This window comes from Chenopodium album, chromosome 7 (assembly GCF_948465745.1).
Source record: "Chenopodium album chromosome 7, dcCheAlbu1.1, whole genome shotgun sequence".
NCBI classification, from domain to species: domain Eukaryota; kingdom Viridiplantae; phylum Streptophyta; class Magnoliopsida; order Caryophyllales; family Amaranthaceae; genus Chenopodium; species Chenopodium album.
In genome coordinates, this window is record NC_137840.1 from 30,943,436 (window position 1) to 30,960,226 (window position 16,791).

At 38.2% G+C, this 16,791-nt stretch overlaps 2 protein-coding genes across 2 annotated transcripts; one reads left to right on the top strand and one right to left on the bottom strand.

Moving 5' to 3' along the window:
- Window positions 1-390: 390 nt before the first annotated feature.
- Window positions 391-3,051, bottom strand: LOC145641020 (uncharacterized). Its single transcript, XM_081692221.1, has 4 exons — window positions 2,602-3,051; window positions 2,061-2,247; window positions 1,851-1,967; window positions 391-1,031 (listed from the first exon to the last, which is right to left on the bottom strand). The coding sequence occupies exons 2-4, from the start codon at window positions 2,208-2,210 to the stop codon at window positions 531-533; spliced, it is 768 nt and encodes a 255-aa protein (XP_081548347.1). The 5' UTR covers window positions 2,211-2,247; window positions 2,602-3,051; the 3' UTR covers window positions 391-530.
- Window positions 3,052-11,678: 8,627 nt separating this feature from the next.
- On the top strand, window positions 11,679-16,486 carry LOC145638983 (polyadenylate-binding protein 2-like). The gene is made up of 9 exons (XM_081690063.1): window positions 11,679-12,304; window positions 13,327-13,445; window positions 13,679-14,335; window positions 14,417-14,494; window positions 14,587-14,676; window positions 15,255-15,389; window positions 15,509-15,685; window positions 15,763-15,954; window positions 16,064-16,486. Exons 1-9 carry the CDS (start codon window positions 12,010-12,012, stop codon window positions 16,304-16,306), a joined length of 1,986 nt encoding a protein of 661 aa, XP_081546189.1. The 5' UTR covers window positions 11,679-12,009; the 3' UTR covers window positions 16,307-16,486.
- The last annotated feature ends 305 nt before the right edge of the window (window positions 16,487-16,791 follow it).

The window sequence follows — 16,791 nt, forward strand, 5'->3', positions numbered from 1 at the left end:
GAAAACAACATTTGCGACGAAAATTCCGTAGCAAGAGGAATCATTTTGCGACGGAATATTCCGTCACAAATTTTGCGACGGAATGTATTTCCGTCGCAAAATGGATTCTTTTGCGACGGAATAGTCCGTCACAAATTTTGCGACGGAATTTAATTCCGTCGCAAAATGAAGTTTTTTGCGACGGATTATTTTCCGTCGCAAAATACTCCATTTTGCGACGGAATTTCCGTCGCAAAGTTATTGTAATTTTAATTTTTTTTTTTTTTGTATTTTGTTTTTTTTTCCTGGAACCTGTATTCCTGCAATCCTGTTTAATTTTTTTGTATTTTGTTTTGTTTTCCTGGAACCTGTATTCATGCAATCCTGTTTAATAAAATACGTGCATTTAAAATAATTTCAGTCAAAAAGTCCACGCCCTAACATAATTCAAATATATACAACACGTAGCCGTAACTACCAAGTACGGTACATGATATAATTTTTAAAACTACAATGTCATCCATATACAAAAATCGAAAAATGACACCTAACTAAACACAAGCTGGCTGTCCTTGGCCTGCACCACCACCACCACCACCACCACCCGGGTCGTTACTGGGGTCTCGAATCTGAGGCTGAATCGTAGAACAAGTGAAAGGAGTGGTCAATCCTGTAAATCTACTGGCTAACTCCTCTAAGAACTCCTTGTTCTTCCTCTCGATTTCAGCCATCCGTTCTGCCACTCGAGCCTCCACTCGAGCATCGAGCTGTTCCGCCACACGGCTATCGATCTGGCTCTCAATTGCTTCCACCCTCTCATTCAACTCCTTGTGGAAGTTTTCCTGCATTTGAGTTATGACCGACGGTACGTATTGGCTGGAAGAACCCGATCCTCGTCCCCTAGATGTGCCGTAGTACAAGTCAGCACCAACACCAAGACCTCTAACACGACCCTTCTTATTACGACCACCAGCCGCCTCAAAGAAAATTTCATTTTCAGACAGTTGGGAACCCTGGGTTCTTGATTCCTCCTGTCTGTGTTGGTACGCCTCCTGTAACAAACAAAGGATATACAATGCAGAAATAAAAATAAAGAATGAGAACCAATAGTTTGAGGCTTGATATAGTTCATAAGTGGCAATATAGGTTCACTAGGTCCTAAAACTAGGAAAATTGGGTGAAAATGGGGCGTTTTTGGTTCTAACTTGTCTATTTCTCACATTTGTTATCTAATGAACCTATTTTTGACCTTAATACACCTAACTAACATAGTTACTTGAGTTTGAGGCTTGAAATTGTTTATAAGTGGCAATATAGGTTCACTAGGTCCTAAAACTAGAAAAAATGGGCGAAAATGGGGCGTTTTTGGTTCTAACTTGCCTATTTCTCACATTTGTTATCAAATGAGCTTATTTTTGACCATAATACACCTAAATAACATAGTTACTTGAGTTCGAGGCTTGAAATAGTTCATAAGTGGCAATATAGGTTCACTAGGTCCTAAAACTAGGAAAATTGGGTGAAAATGGGGCGTTTTTGGTTCTAACTTGCCTATTTCTCACATTTGTTATCTAATGAACCTATTTTTGACCTTAATACACCTAACTAACATAGTTACTTGAGTTTGAGGCTTGAAATTGTTTATAAGTGGCAATATAGGTTCACTAGGTCCTAAAACTAGAAAAAAATGGGCGAAAATGGGGCGTTTTTGGTTCTAACTTGCCTATTTCTCACATTTGTTATCAAATGAGCTTATTTTTGACCATAATACACCTACCTAACATAGTTACTTGAGTTCGAGGCTTGAAATAGTTCATAAGTGGCAATATAGGAAACAAGTGGCTTGAAAATGGGCGAAAACTAGTTATTACCGCAATTTCCTTCGCTCTTTTGTTCGCAGGAACCTTCCCTTTCCCGGGCACCTCCTTGAAGTGTGTATGCAAGAAGAGATCAGGTGCTGATGGAAGCTTCCCTTGATTCTTTGCCGCCTTGCAATGTGAACAAGTGAACAGTATTATTAGATACAAATGTAATTAAGCACATATAAATACGTACATTCAATTTTTTATACAACAACTTACCAGCTTTTTTGCATGTTGTACCGCAGAGATGGAACCTTGAAAATGGGTCGGTTCTATTTCATTATCCATAGAGCCAGATCGTCGGTTCAATCTGTTCTGTGCTGACCTCTTCTTGTAAACGTCATCCACTTGGGGAATATCCATCATCATCTTGTGGATGTCTTTTGAGATCCAGTCTGGCTTTAAACTAATCTAACATATATTTTAAACTAATCTAACATATATTTTAAACTAAACTAACATACATTATAAACTAACTAACATATATTTTAAACTAAAATAACATACATTATAAACTAATCTAACATATATTTTAAACTAAACTAACATACATTAAACTAATTCTAACATTGCAATATATCTTAAAAATTAAACTAATTCTAACATTGCAATATAAATTAAACTACACTACACTAAACACAAGTAATTAAATAATAAAATTTAGTTACAAATTAAATTAAAAAACATAATTAGAAAAAGTTAGGGTTTACATTAAAATTAAATTGAAAACAAAAACAAAGGGGGATAGTGGAATACTCACCGGGATTTGAGGGTGTTGTGGCGGAAATCCGGCTGCCGGAAGGAGGGTGGTGTGGTGGCTGCACACCGCCGGCGAACGGAGGGGCGTGAGTGGGCTTGAACGGAGGGGGTGGCGTGGGTGGGCGTGAGTGCGCGTGAGTGGGAGTGAACGGAGGGGGTGGGCGTTAGTAGGTGTGAGTGGCCGGATTCCGGTCGTTCCGGTGGCGACAGCGGCGGTGAAGTGGCCGGATTTTCTTTCTCTCTCTACGCTTTCCTCTATCTCTCTCTACGCTTTCCTCTTTCTGTTCTTCGTTTTCTTTTTCTCTCTCCTTCAGCGAAACTTCAGTTTTTTTTAAAAAAATTTAAAAACTTTTTGCGACGGAATTTCCGTCGCAGAATCCGTCGCAAAATGTTTTTTTATATATATTTTTTTTAATATTGTTTTGCGACGATTATTTCCGTCGCAAACAAACTTTTGCGAGGGAATAAATTCCGTCGCAAACTTTGCGACGGAATTTCCGTCGCAAAAGTTTGTTTCCGTCGCAAAGTTGCGACGGAATTTATTCCCTCGCAAATTAACCCTTTTTGCGACGGAATTGTAGTCCGTTGCAAGGTTTCCGTCGCAAAATGACCTATTTCTTGTAGTGAGCCTTCAAAAGGATTTACAAGAGTATTTATAGACAAAGAAGAAGAACTGATCGGCCGCGCCCTCTCCAAGAATATCCCGCGGGCGCGGAGAAATGGGTACTGAACCCATAACTAACTCCGCGGGAAATATGGGCAAGACCCGCGCTCGTGGGTACTGTAGCCCGCGCCCGCGGCGAAGACACCCGCGCCCGCGGCTAAGGGTGCGGCATATGCCCTGTTCCAAGCGAAGACAGGGGCCCGCGGTCTTTCTAGATTCTCCGCGCCCGCGACTAGACCGCGACCAGGGCGCGGAGAGTTCCTGCCAAAACTCATCAACTTGATGCACTTTATCCGCGCCTGCGGCCCTTAGGACCCGTGCCCGTGACAATGAATAGATGTAGAGCGCCCTCTCTGAGCGCTCTCCAAGGAGATTGATTCTTCTTAGCTTATCTCTTTTTGCTCTTCTTGATTCCTTTGCAAAGCCAACTCCTTAAGCACCTACAAAATTAACCAAAGAGAGAAAATAGAAGAGAAAAAAAGCAATTTAAAAGGGAAACACGAAGAAAACCACATGAAGGAAAGTAAAACACGAAGAAAGAAGAAATAGAGAAACTAAAGGAGAAAAGACCAAAATGATAAAAGAAAACGATGAAAAATAGGGTGAAAATGATATTGTGATTTTGGTTTTGAATAAGCTTGGGGGTGTTGGTATTTTTGTTTGATGATTACTTGCCATAAATGACACTCATCAACTTTGTAAAAAATTAACACAATTAAAAAAAAAAAAAAAAAAAAAAAAAAAAAAAAAAAAAAAACTAACCAATTATGAAAATTAGTTAAGTTGTGCAGTACTCTCATTTTGTCAATGAGTATAACTGTAGAAATGTGTATCAAAAAATATAACCATTTGAACAATGAATTATATCAATATTATTATTTATTGATTATTGTTATTATTATTATTATTATTATTATTATTATTATTATTATTATTATTATTATTATTATTATTATTAAAGATTATTATTATTATTATTATTATTATTATAATTAAAGATTATTATTATTATTATTATTATTATTATTATTATTATTATTATTGTTATTATTATTATTATTATATCTCAAAAACAAAAAAGTCATACAACCTACAATAAATTAGTGGGAAGCCGAGATACAATCTAGGCCCCCACTCCTCAAGCTATAGCAAAGCCTACCCTAGTAAAAGTATGAGCTGCAGCACGTGCTCTAATGTCTTGCGTCGTCGAGAACCTCTGAATTCGCTTAAGCAATGCAACAGCCTCATTCTCTAATTCACCAAACGAATAAAAGGAGAAGGGAATGAACCCATAGCCAATCGCCTGACAACGAGCCTCATACTTAACCCGCTTCCGATGAGCTGCATCAGCCACAACCCGTCCAGGAATAAAGTCAAATTATTATTATTATTATTATTATTATTATTATTATTATTATTATTATTATTATTATTATTATTATTATTATTATTATCGTTGTAATAAGAGCTTAAAAGATGAAATTTGGCTTTATATCATTGGCAATGTCATTAGACATAAACTGAACTGAACTGAACTAAACTGAAATTTAACTTATAAGAACAGGCCTTTATAGCTATCGTAAATATTTAACTTTTTTATAATTATTTTTAGTGTCTTTTACGACAGTTTATTGGCTAAAAACTGTTGTAACTCAACAATGGTTTAAAAAATTCGCCGTAATATTGCGACAGCTACAAAAACTGTCGTAGAATTAAAATATTATGACAGTTTTACTAGCTGTTGCAGTAAAATTGTCGTTATATGCCCGGATTCTAGTAGTGAGATTAAACCAACAAGGCAACATAATTATGCGATATCAATCATGATTCACAATCAAAGCTTTAGACTCATACTTATCATAGCATAATCATCAAGTAAATATAAACCAACAAGGCAATATAGGAGCATAAACCAGAAAGGCAACAGGGGACCATAAACCAACAAGCCATCACAAACCAAAAAGCCAACAAGACAAAACATATCTAACCAACACAGCAAACCAAACTCAAACCAACATCACAACCAACAAGACAAGAGATCAGACATCAAACCAACAACAAAACCAACAAGGCGACAAATCTAACCAACATATCCAACAAGCCAAAACAATAAAAAACAGACAACAATGCAAAAATATCCAAAGAAGCAACCAATTAACCACCTAACATGCCACTAAATCAATGGAAAGGGAGTGAAAGATGAAATTAAACAAGTTAGGGTTAGGGTTCATTACGCAAGCAACCACTTAGAGGGTTGAAATCTTAGGGTTCATCTCCTCACATATTGCTTCAAACTAGAGCCTTAAATTTCAGCAACTTCAAGTGGAGGGAGACCAAAACTAGCCTTCTTTGAAGGAGGTGATGAACCCTCCATCTCAGGCTCATCGTCAGAGGAAACCACAATCAACTTCTGATGTGGAAACCCCCACATACGTCAAAGCGCCACTAGTGCTAAGTTCCTTTTAGCCCGGATTTTGGTTAGTGGCCTAGCCCTCTTAGATATGGGCTTCTTGGTAGGTAATGTGCTCCCCTCACCAACCACAGGGACTAGATCTACAGCAACATTAGTGAAAATTGAGCGATTGCTTCCCTCAAGACTCCCCTTGGCCTTCAACCCTAGTCTCGCGTTCCTCCTCCTCCACACTTTGAAGCACCTGGCCCAATTCTTGTAGGTGGTTAAAGAACAGCATGGGTTGGCCTCACCTAACTCGTAGAATTGGCGAGGAAACGGAGAATGGGTCTCAATCGATTAAATGAGGGAGAGGATTAAATTACCCTCACCAACATTGTCAGTGGCAATGAAAGCGTCATGGAGTGGATTTATGTTAACCATGGTGATTGAGGACTCGATTTGTGAATGATCTGATGTTTAAAACTCATATCTGGAGAGAGAGAATGGAGAATTTTGGGTATGAAGAGGAGAAAGAAAGAGGAACACGAAGAACTAGGGTTCTTCTGGAAATTTCTCCAGAAGAAATAAAGAAACCCAGCCATCGCAATTAAATTTGGGTGGTTAGAAAATTAAGTAAATGAGAGTAGTTAGGGGGAAATTGGAAGATAAAAGGGAGGAATCATTAGACTAATAGAATCAGATTAGGTATAGGTTAATTAGGTTAAAAAAAAGGTGAAGGGTAAAATTAAAAAAATCAGAATGTTTAATTAAGGGTAAAAAGGTAATTTCAAGGGTTTTTGTTTACTAAAAATAGAATGAAAACAAAAAGTTACACATAACCCTGATCATCTCGAAATGGAAAAAGTTGCACATAATAATAAACGGAGGTAGTATAAAGTTTTGAGGGAGTCCAAATTATCTCCTACTTCCCCCATATTATGTCGTGAGTCATCAATCTAACACCTTGCATCACAAAACCTGTGATTAAATCAACATGATATTTGGACTGACAGAATAATTAATTCAAATGCTCTTTTTGTAATGTTGAACTGTTTGGGATGGAAGTAAGGTGTATGGGATGGAAGTAAGGTGTATGGGAAAGAACATCTTTTTCTTTCAGTTCCACCATTGGAGAGATAGGAGTTTGTAATGGCAGCTTGCCCTTGGCACTTTGGTCGACATATCTTAGTCCTTTGCAATGTTGATGGCGAAAAGAGTTTATCTGAACTTCCTCTTAACATGTTGCCCTTCTGGGTCAGAGTATTTAATTTATCAGCTCTAGGCCGTTACATGGAAGTGAAGGCAAGAATCATTGGGAATAAAATTGGCGCTTTTATTGCACTGCATAGCCCTAATATCATTGGGACTTCTTACCTAAGAATTAGAGCTATGATTGATCTTACCGCACCTTTGGTGAAAGAGGTTTGCTTATTTTTTAGAGGAGGATTTTCTCAACAAGTTACAATGAAGTATGAGAAGTTGCCTCTTTTCTGTTATGTTTGCGGGAGATTGGGTCATGGAGAGAAGGATTGTGGCGATGTCTTGAAAGGTGTAGGTTCACTGCGTTTATACAATGACTGTCTCTGTGCTTTCCCCTACCACGTGAAGAGGGGAGATCAAAGGGTAGGCAAGGAAGGCAATACTTCTAGGGTTTGCAGACCTTTGGTCACATTTGGAGAACGTTATGCAATGGAATCAATGAAGGATTGTATAATTTGTGGGAAGAGAAAAGTGCCTCTAGGGTGTGATGGTATTGGAAACAATATGGGGATTGATAGAAGGAAAATATTCAAGCTTTCTAATAGCCGGGGGAAGTGGAAAAGGTTAAGTGGTAAGGGAAATAGTAATTCTGATAGATATAGGAATTCTCTGCAGTCGGGGTGTTCTTATAAAGGCAGTGGTATGGGCAAAGGATATGTGAACCTCAATTATATTTAATTAAGAACTGTGATAAGATGAGGTCTGGGGTTAAGGTATTTGGTCCCTGTAAAAGGTCTGTTTCAGCGTAGAATTTTACACAGTCATGTTTAGGTGATGAGGGTAATATATCTCCTTATTTTCAGTGTCTTAACCCTTTTAAAAAGCGTAGAGGATCTTCCAATCACCACCATTTGGGTAGTGTTTTAGGTTTAACTTTTGAGGGTTCGGTGGCTCCCTGATCTGAGCCACCACGGGTTCCATGAATGTGGCAGCCTGGAATTGTAGGGGTCTTGGAGAAACAGACTCCCCTAAGGTTCCGTATATTGCCTCGTTAGTCCGCTCTTATGGTGTTGATATTATGTTTTTAGTTGACACCATAACTAGTGTTTTTGTTGTTGTACAAAAGTTGTCCTCTTTAGCTTTTAGTGGGTTTTGTGGTATGGATGCTAATGGGCTTAGTGGGGAATTAATTATTTTTTGGTTTGCACCCATTGAGGTAGTTCCTATTTTAGTTTCACCTAATGTAATTTTTTGTGAAATCCATGTTCCCGGTCAACTAATCAAGAATGTAGTTTTTGTGTACCTCACAATTCGACTCATAGTTCTGTTTGGGATGAGGTTTCTACTATTCTTAGGATAGTTGACAATATTGTTTTACTAGGAGACTTTAACCAAGTTGAATACTTGACAGACAAAGTTGGTGGGTCCTTTAACATTCCTGGTCGTCAAGACTTTTGTGGATTGGAAATTAAATGAGGAATTGATGGATGTACCTTTTTCGGGACCTCGTTATACTTGGACTAATGGCCAATTAGATGCCCCGATTTTCGAGCATCTTGAAAAGGCTTATGCTTCTAGGAAATGGTTGGAGTCTTTTTCTGAGACTGAGCTTATCCATCAACCTACTTTATTCTCTGATCATGAGGCGATTATTTTACGTGATAGTCTAGTTATTTCAGCTAGAAAGCGTCCTTATAGAATTGAGAATTGGTGTCTGTTGTTTCAGGAAGTTACCTTGCTTATTGGTACCAATTATCAAGTTAATGCCCAGGGGTCTAAGATGTTTTCAATTTGGCGTCAATTGGATTATATTCGTCATTTGTTATTGGCTTGGTGTGTTGTTCATAAGAAATCGTGGGGTATTGACTGAAGCAAGATAGAGACTTCCATTTTCTCTTTATCCGATACTTTGGCTACTGATTCAGATCGTATGAGATTTATTTCCGCAAGGAAGGAAGTTCTAGATCAAGCCCAAGTTGAATTTCTTTATTGGAAACAGCGAGCTAAGGTTAAATGGGATGCATTGGCAGAGGCGCCATCTTGGTTTTTGTTTGCTTCTGTGCAAGCTCGGAATTGATATTATAATATATCATTGGAAAGATAATTTCAAGGGATATACAACCATCTAATATTTGGATAAAAACTATGAGGCACAAAAATAATATCTGTCTATCTTTGAACGTCTTTCAATTCGGATAGAATTAGCTTAGGACTTTCAAAAGGAAAAGTTTTATTCAATTTCAAACTCTTTAATCTTATTTTTTCAAAAAGGATAATTAAGATCTTTTAGAAACTTATACAAGCTTCCAATTAATCCTAAATGGTTTTGGGAATGAGATTAAATAATTTGGACCCTCCACATGATCATTGGGTCGTAGGTAAGGTGGGCTTAGGTTCGATTTGGGCTCAGTTTAATATTTTGGTCATAACTTATTCGTTATAAGTCGGATTTGGGCTTATAATATATCGTTGGAAAGTTCTTTTCAAACCCCATCCAAATATCAAATCATTGGACCCAGATTATGGACCAAAATAAACTAGAATAAACGTTTTTATAAAAAGGACATGAAATAAATGATTTTAAGGGACACGAAATGAATTATTTTGGGTTTAAAGGCACGAAAAGAGGAAAATTAGTTATGGTTTGGGGAAATGGGCTAGGAATTGGTTTGTTTATGAAACTTATTGGGATTGAATATGGATTTAAGCACTCCAAACTTTAAATACTCAACCCAACAAATAATGGCGATGAAAGATTGTTCATCATCGGGTTTGGTTTTGGGAAGACATTTTTAGGTGTCTACATTTACGTCTGGATTCTCGGAGCTCTTTAGGTACTTATCTGGGTATGCCAATTGATATGGTCAGGGGGAAGTGTCAGGTTTTCCAGCCTATGGTTGATAAACTTGTTTAACGCCTTTCATCTTTTGCTTCTTTGCGCCTTTCAGCGGCTGCAAAGTTAGTTATTATCAATTCTATTTGTGTCGCTTCTTTCAACCATATCCTCTCGGTGTTTAAAGTGCCTTATACGGTTTGTAATATTGATAATCTCCTAGCTCGTTTTTGGTGGCGTTCTTCTTCTTCCTCTAAAGGAGTAGCGTTATCTCCTTCATCTGCTCTTTATTTACCTCGAGGGCTGGGAGGTTTGGGTATTCGGAAATTTAGTTGCTTTAATGTTGCTCTCCTTGCTAAGCAGTCTTGGCGGCTTATGCATAATTCTCAGCTTCTTGTTTCTAGGGTGTATCAAGCAAAGTATCCGTCTTTACTGGTTCCTCATGGTATTGCCAAGACGGTCAGGCCGTCTTAGGGTTGTCGTAGTGTATTACAGGGTTTTCAGACCCTTCGTCATGGTTTGATGTGGAAGGTGGGAACTGGTTCTAACATTAGTACTCTTGATGATAGTTGGGTGCCTGGGATTCAGGTCTAGTTTAAGGATTCCGTGAACAGGATGGGTGCCCCATCCTTTGTTTCTAATCTAATTAATGTGCTTTCGAACGCATGGAATACGGGTATGATTCATCGGTTGTTTCCTCCTCGAGTCCTCGTACGATTAGCTTTATTTTAGGCCTTGAACGACTAAAGGAAAGAATCGATGATTTTGTTTATTAGAAATTTACCAGGGATGGGATGTTCTCCACGAAGACTACGTACATGTGCTTCTTGTGTTATGAGAATGGTGATCAGCGGTCACCTCTGACTCAAGTTGATGGAGGCATTTCTGGGCTTCGCCTTTTACTTTCGAAGTGGAAAATGTTTGCTTAGAAGACTACCCGTAATGCGTTGCCTTCTGCTTCGTTACTTGCTCGGAAGGGTTTGCCTGTGGAATCCAAATGTGGGTTCTATCATTAGGAGGTGGAGACTCTTTCTCATCTTTCCCGAGATTGTCCTTTTACTTGGAGTTTATGGGTGGACCAACCTTGAATATGTCCGAAGATCAGTCCTTTGAAGAGTGGTTTCCTGAGGTTCTTTCGGGTTTCTTCATGATAAGGACTGGTTGATGCTAGATTGTTTTTTTTTTTTTTTTTAGTTTGTTATGGGCCCTCTGGCTTACTCGAAACTCCATGAGGTTTCGTTTTTTGGATCTAGCTTCTAATTGGGTGGACAGGTGTTCCAAGGCTAGGTCGTTCAGATATGATATTACTCTTGAGTTTCCTCCAAGGTTTTCTTGTACTATGTCTTATGCAGTTCTTCGAGGGAATGCTTCGTATGCTTGTATAGTCTGTCTTACTTTTGATGGGGCCTGGAGTTCTGGTAGTCATAATGCGGGTACTTGATGGGTATTCTTGGATCTGGCTTTTGATGTTCATCTTAGCGTGGGGCGCAGGCTTGTAGCTCTAATTCTACATTCCAGTCTAAACTGATGGCTTGTCTATTTGCTTTACGCCATACCAGGCAGCGTGTGTATTTTTCTTCACATATTCAAACTGATTGTTCTTCGGTGGTGGATCTGCTTCGTTTTCAGTTTTCCAAGGATATTTCTGTACGTTGAATTCAACAGGAACTTCTGAAAGTTATTGGGGATTTGGTTGTGTGTTATATTCAGAAGGTTCCAAGGTTTACGGTTGCTCAAGCTCACTGTTTAGCATAGGTGGCGCGTCGGCGTTATTTACTTTGCTTCCATTTTTAGTTTTTTTAAATTATTTTGTAAAAAAAAAAAAAAAATCAACATGATATTACTCCTCTGACCAAAAAACAATCACTAAAACCAGTCAGAATCCAACGGCAAAGATTTGCTTATGACACACTAGGGTTTCCATTCTCTAAAGCCCAGCAAAAGCCCACAATCTTCATCTTCCTTGGTATATAAACCAAACAGTCATTCATTCCCGGGTTGCGGTGCAGTCCCCCCGTCTGTCTGCCCTCCCAACCTCTCAACAAAAACACCAAAAAAATTCATTCTTTTCTCAATTTTTCTCCCTTCTTTTTCATCGTCGTTCATATTTCTCGACGATTTATCACTCTCTCTCCTCTGTTTATCCCCCAAAATCTCCCAAAAATATTACAGGGTTTTCACAAATTATCAGTGCTATTCCTAGGGTTTTATCGCTTTTCAATTTTGCAACTGATATTATTTTCCGAGGAGAGATTGAGAGAGTATCCTTTAAAAAAATCAGTAGAAAATTTTGTGTTGATTTATTTGTGTGTTGTTAGTAATGGCTCAAGTTCAGGCTCCGGCTTCGGTTTCGGCTCCAATTGCGGGTGCTCCTAATGGTGTGGCGAACCCTAATGGCGGCGCTGCTGTTGGTGGTGTTGGCAATGGTGCTGGTGCTGCAGCGTTTGTTACGACGTCGCTTTACGTCGGTGACCTCGACTTCAATGTCAATGACTCGCAGCTTTACGATCTGTTTAACCAGATTGGTCAGGTTATTTCTGTTAGGGTTTGCAGGGATTTGTCTACTCGCCGATCTCTTGGATATGGTTATGTCAACTTCAGCAACCCTCAAGATGGTTTGTTCTCTTCGTTTTTTTGTCGATATTTTATTGATTTAATGTTGATTTTAATGGTATAAATTATACTATTGTGTTTTTGTTGTGATTTGGTATTGAGATGATTTCTGCGTTTGGTTGCTGTTGATGTTTATTTGTCTGCATTGTTGATTGCGGCATGTTGTTACTATTTGGCGTAAATTTTACTATGACTTGTTGATGTATCGATGATGTTAGATTGATTGTGTTTTAAGTTATGATTGAATTTAATACGCTGGTTAGATAACTATGTTGTAATGTATACAAACTCCTAGGTTGAAGATTTTCTGTTTTCCAATGAATGAATTGGCGGTTGCGGATCCTTTCCTTTTGCAGCTTGTTGATTGTGCAATGTTGTTTGCGTGTTTCAGCCTGTGACATTTGATTCTGGATTTAACATAGTGTGCAATGATATAGTGTACCTTAATATCCTATTAGGGTTGTGATTCACCTGTCTTATTTTGTTTGTTGCACCGTGTTTGTACGAGTTGGCTGAATTTCTTGTTGTTCAGGTATTGAGATGTGAGAAACTTGAAATTGTGCTAAGATGGTTATTACTATAAATTAATTTACCATATTTCATTATGTTCCTGCGTAATCTAAGTTAATATTGGGTAAAATCTGTGATACAATTGATTTCTAATTTATCTGTCTTATTTTATGGTATTTAAAATCTTTGGCGTCTCTTCTATAATTTGTTTCTGTTTATACTAGAACTGAAAAAGTTGTTAGGAAATGTTGCCTAATGTGAATCATTCTTATTTATAATGTGTTTGTTGAAGTTAATTGGTTTAATCGAACAAAGGAGGCCTTGTATAATCAACATTAAAAGTTGTAAAATTTCAGTTAAAATAATTAATGAGAATTAATTTTGCTACAAGAGGCAATTGGTTAGTAGGCCTTAAGTTCTAAATTGCTCTGTATGGATTTGTGCTTACTAGATCATTATTATTAATTACTGAATTTTTTAAATTCTTATTTCTGGTTCAATTTTTGCCTTACAGCTGCGCGGGCATTGGATGTGTTGAACTTCACTCCTCTAAATGGAAAGCCTATTAGAGTTATGTACTCTCATCGAGACCCTAGTATTCGTAAAAGTGGGTCTGGTAATATCTTTATCAAGGTAAAAGATTATTTTTTTTCTTGTAAATGGTTCTTTTCCTGCTTTTTCTTTGGTTTCTTTCGAAAGATTTATGTTTCCATTCTAGATTTTTATCATTTATATTTGTGTTTTCAGTGCTTACCTTTTTTTTAACATGGTTCTTTTAAAGAAAGGTCTCTTGGGTTTGGGAACCTCAGTGGGCCAGCTTTCCTATTTTAATCTCTGAATATTTCTGATCTTTTGTGATTTTGCAGAATTTGGACAAATCCATTGACCACAAAGCTTTGCATGACACATTTTCTTCCTTTGGAAACATCCTGTCATGCAAGATAGCTACTGATTCTAATGGTCAGTCTAAGGGATTTGGGTTTGTTCAGTTTGATCTTGAAGAAGCTGCTCAAAAAGCTATAGAGAAGCTAAACGGGATGCTGATCAATGATAAACAAGTATATGTTGGGCACTTTGTTCGTAAGCAGGAAAGAGATTCCAATTTGGGTGGAACAAGATTCAACAATGTCTATGTGAAAAATTTGGGTGAAGTAACTACCAATGACGACTTGAAAAAAGTATTTGGTGAATATGGACCTATAACCAGTGCTGTTGTGATGAGGGATGCAGATGGGAAATCAAAAGGGTTTGGATTTGTGAACTTTGATAATGCTGAAGATGCTGCCAATGCAGTTGAGGCATTAAATGGTAAGAAATTTGATGACAAAGAGTGGTATGTGGGGAAGGCACAGAAGAAATCTGAAAGGGAGCTGGAGCTTAAAGGAAAGTTTGAGCAGACCATGAAGGAAGCTGCTGACAAGTACCAGGGTGCCAATTTGTACATCAAGAACTTGGATGATACTGTTGATGATGAGAAGCTTAAGGAGATGTTTGCAGAGTTTGGAAAAATTACATCTTGCAAGGTATTTTTAGGTATTTAACATATCTAGTGCCAGTATATGATAAATGTAGCCAGCCTTAATTATTTGTATGATTGACTACAGGTTATGCGTGATCCTAGCGGAATAAGTAAGGGATCTGGCTTTGTGGCATTTTCAAACCCTGAAGAGGCATCCCGAGCTGTAAGTTTGTTTCCTTGTGATTCACTTAGACTTATGGTTAAATGTTGGTGTATGTTAAATTTCAAGTATTGATAGTTATCTTTATATCTCAGCTTTCCGAGATGAATGGAAAAATTATTGTCAGCAAGCCTTTGTATGTTGCCCTTGCACAGCGTAAAGAAGAAAGAAGAGCTCGCTTGCAGGTGAACCTCTGGCTCCACCCCATTTGATTTTCATATCATATTTTTGCAGTAGCTCTAAGTTCCTGAAGCGTGCTCAAGTATTTTTGTTTCCTTTTGAAACTACGTATAAAAATTGAGTTTGAAATATACTTTTAAGGGAAATCAATAATAAAAAAAATGTTGCATGTTTTGACATTTGATTTTGTATGTAAAGTGTTCGAAGTCTATGATGAAGCATTCGTTTTGGTGCCTTTCATCTACTGTGTGCTTTGATTAGTTTTGGAATATTGCATGACTGATTTTCCCATTTTCTATTCACGTCATTAGATCTGGAAACATTCTGAATGTTGCTTTTATTATTTATGTTTGCATGCAATTGACAAATACAGGTTCAGCTAACATGTTAGTCTCATGATAACATGGATATGTAATGCTTAACTAGCTGTTTTTTCCTTGATAAAAATAAAAGAATGGCTTCTGACAGCAGGGTTAAGAAAACACTTAATTTTGCAATACCATGTGATACCTAGGGTTACCATTACTCTGATTTGCTTCTGCATTGTTTTGCCTGATGATTTTAGCTTGCTTATTTATCGCAGGCTCAGTTTTCGCAAATGAGGCCAATAGCTATGGCACCTTCTGTTGGTCCTCGCATGCCGATGTACCCTCCTGGGGCACCTGGCCTTGGCCAACAGATTTTCTATGGGCAAGCACCACCTATGATTCCTCCACAAGTAAGGACCGTAGAGCTATTGTACTTCAAATCTTAAGAGTTAATTTTTCTCTCTTGTGCCCTATTAATTTTCTATATTAATTGGTATTAATTATTCTGATATTTTTGTTTGTGCTCTAGGGTGGATTTGGCTATCAACAGCAGCTTGTACCTGGAGTGAGACCTGGAGCTGCCCCAATGCCCAATTTCTTTGTGCCTTTTATGCAGCAGGGTCAGCAGGGTCAGCGCCCAGGAGGTAGACGGGGTGCAGGTCCTGGACAGCAAAATCAGCAGCCTGTCCCAATGATGCAGCAGCAGGTATAGCTAAATTCTATCAGTTTTGGTGCTTGACATTATCAATTCTGTTGCATAAAATGTATTATTGTGATGTTCAGATGCTTCCAAGGGGGCGTGTCTATCGCTACCCACCTGGGAGGAACATGCCAGAAGTCCCGATGCCTGGGACTATGCTTCCTGGATATGACATGGCCGGCATGCCTATCCGTGATACTGGAATTGCTCAGCCTGTGCCCATCACTGCATTAGCAACTGCCTTGGCCAACGCATCTCCTGAGCAACAAAGAACAGTATGTTGCTTGTGATATTTGAATGATGTATCTAGGTTTTTATTTATTTTGCCCAACAGTTGATTTGTGGTTGGAATTGACTTGATAACCTTTTCCTTTTTATCTTTAGATGCTTGGAGAAAGCTTGTACCCTCTGGTGGATGCCATCGAGCATGACAATGCTGCCAAGGTGACTGGTATGCTACTAGAGATGGACCAGACTGAAGTTCTGCATTTGCTGGAGTCTCCAGATGCATTGAAGGCTAAAGTTGCGGAGGCTATGGAAGTACTGAGGAATGTTGCACAACAGCAGGGTGGAAATGCTGCTGATCAGTTGGCTTCATTGTCACTCAATGACAACCTGGTATCTTAAGATGCAGCCGCATTGGATTGCTGTACCTGGTGGAAAATTCCTTTTGGTAGTTTAGGCTTAGACACCTTTCTTAACAGCAACTTAACATGTTTTGGTTCCCGTTTTGTTATGTTGCTGTCTTGCATTGTTTTGTTTGTTTGGAGGATTGCTATGCTTGATTAGACTCCCTTTTTGGCTTGAGACTTGTTTTTACCGTTATTGTTCTCATGCATTGCATTGTCGTTTAAAATTTTGGGGTTAAAATTTGCTAATTTGCAAGGAATTTGCAAGTAACGTTCCTTGCAAATCTACCTTTGAACTCGGTGTTTTGCGTATCCACCTGGTCCAACATGGCATCAATTAATAACTATACGAGGCCTTCTAAAGGGAGGTTTGATAGGAACTTGTATATACATATAAAGGAGCATTTGAGACATTTTGCATGGAATTTATCCATCTCTCCTTTCTCTAACCCTCATGTTTTGTATGTAAGTGTACCACTGTTG

What these genes read in the sequence shown, in the direction of transcription:
- LOC145641020 (XM_081692221.1), bottom strand. Translation starts at nt 2,210, where the DNA reads ATGATGATGGATATTCCCCAAGTGGATGACGTTTACAAGAAGAGGTCA. An exon ending in TACAACATGCAAAAAAGCTG is followed by an intron (nt 1,968 to 2,060) that starts GTAAGTTGTTGT and finishes TCACATTGCAAG; the next exon opens with GCGGCAAAGAATCAAGGGAA. An exon ending in AAAGAGCGAAGGAAATTGCG is followed by an intron (nt 1,032 to 1,850) that starts GTAATAACTAGT and finishes TGTTTGTTACAG; the next exon opens with GAGGCGTACCAACACAGACA.
- LOC145638983 (XM_081690063.1), top strand. Translation starts at nt 12,010, where the DNA reads ATGGCTCAAGTTCAGGCTCCGGCTTCGGTTTCGGCTCCAATTGCGGGT. An exon ending in CTTCAGCAACCCTCAAGATG is followed by an intron (nt 12,305 to 13,326) that starts GTTTGTTCTCTT and finishes TTTGCCTTACAG; the next exon opens with CTGCGCGGGCATTGGATGTG. An exon ending in TCCCAATGATGCAGCAGCAG is followed by an intron (nt 15,686 to 15,762) that starts GTATAGCTAAAT and finishes TGTGATGTTCAG; the next exon opens with ATGCTTCCAAGGGGGCGTGT.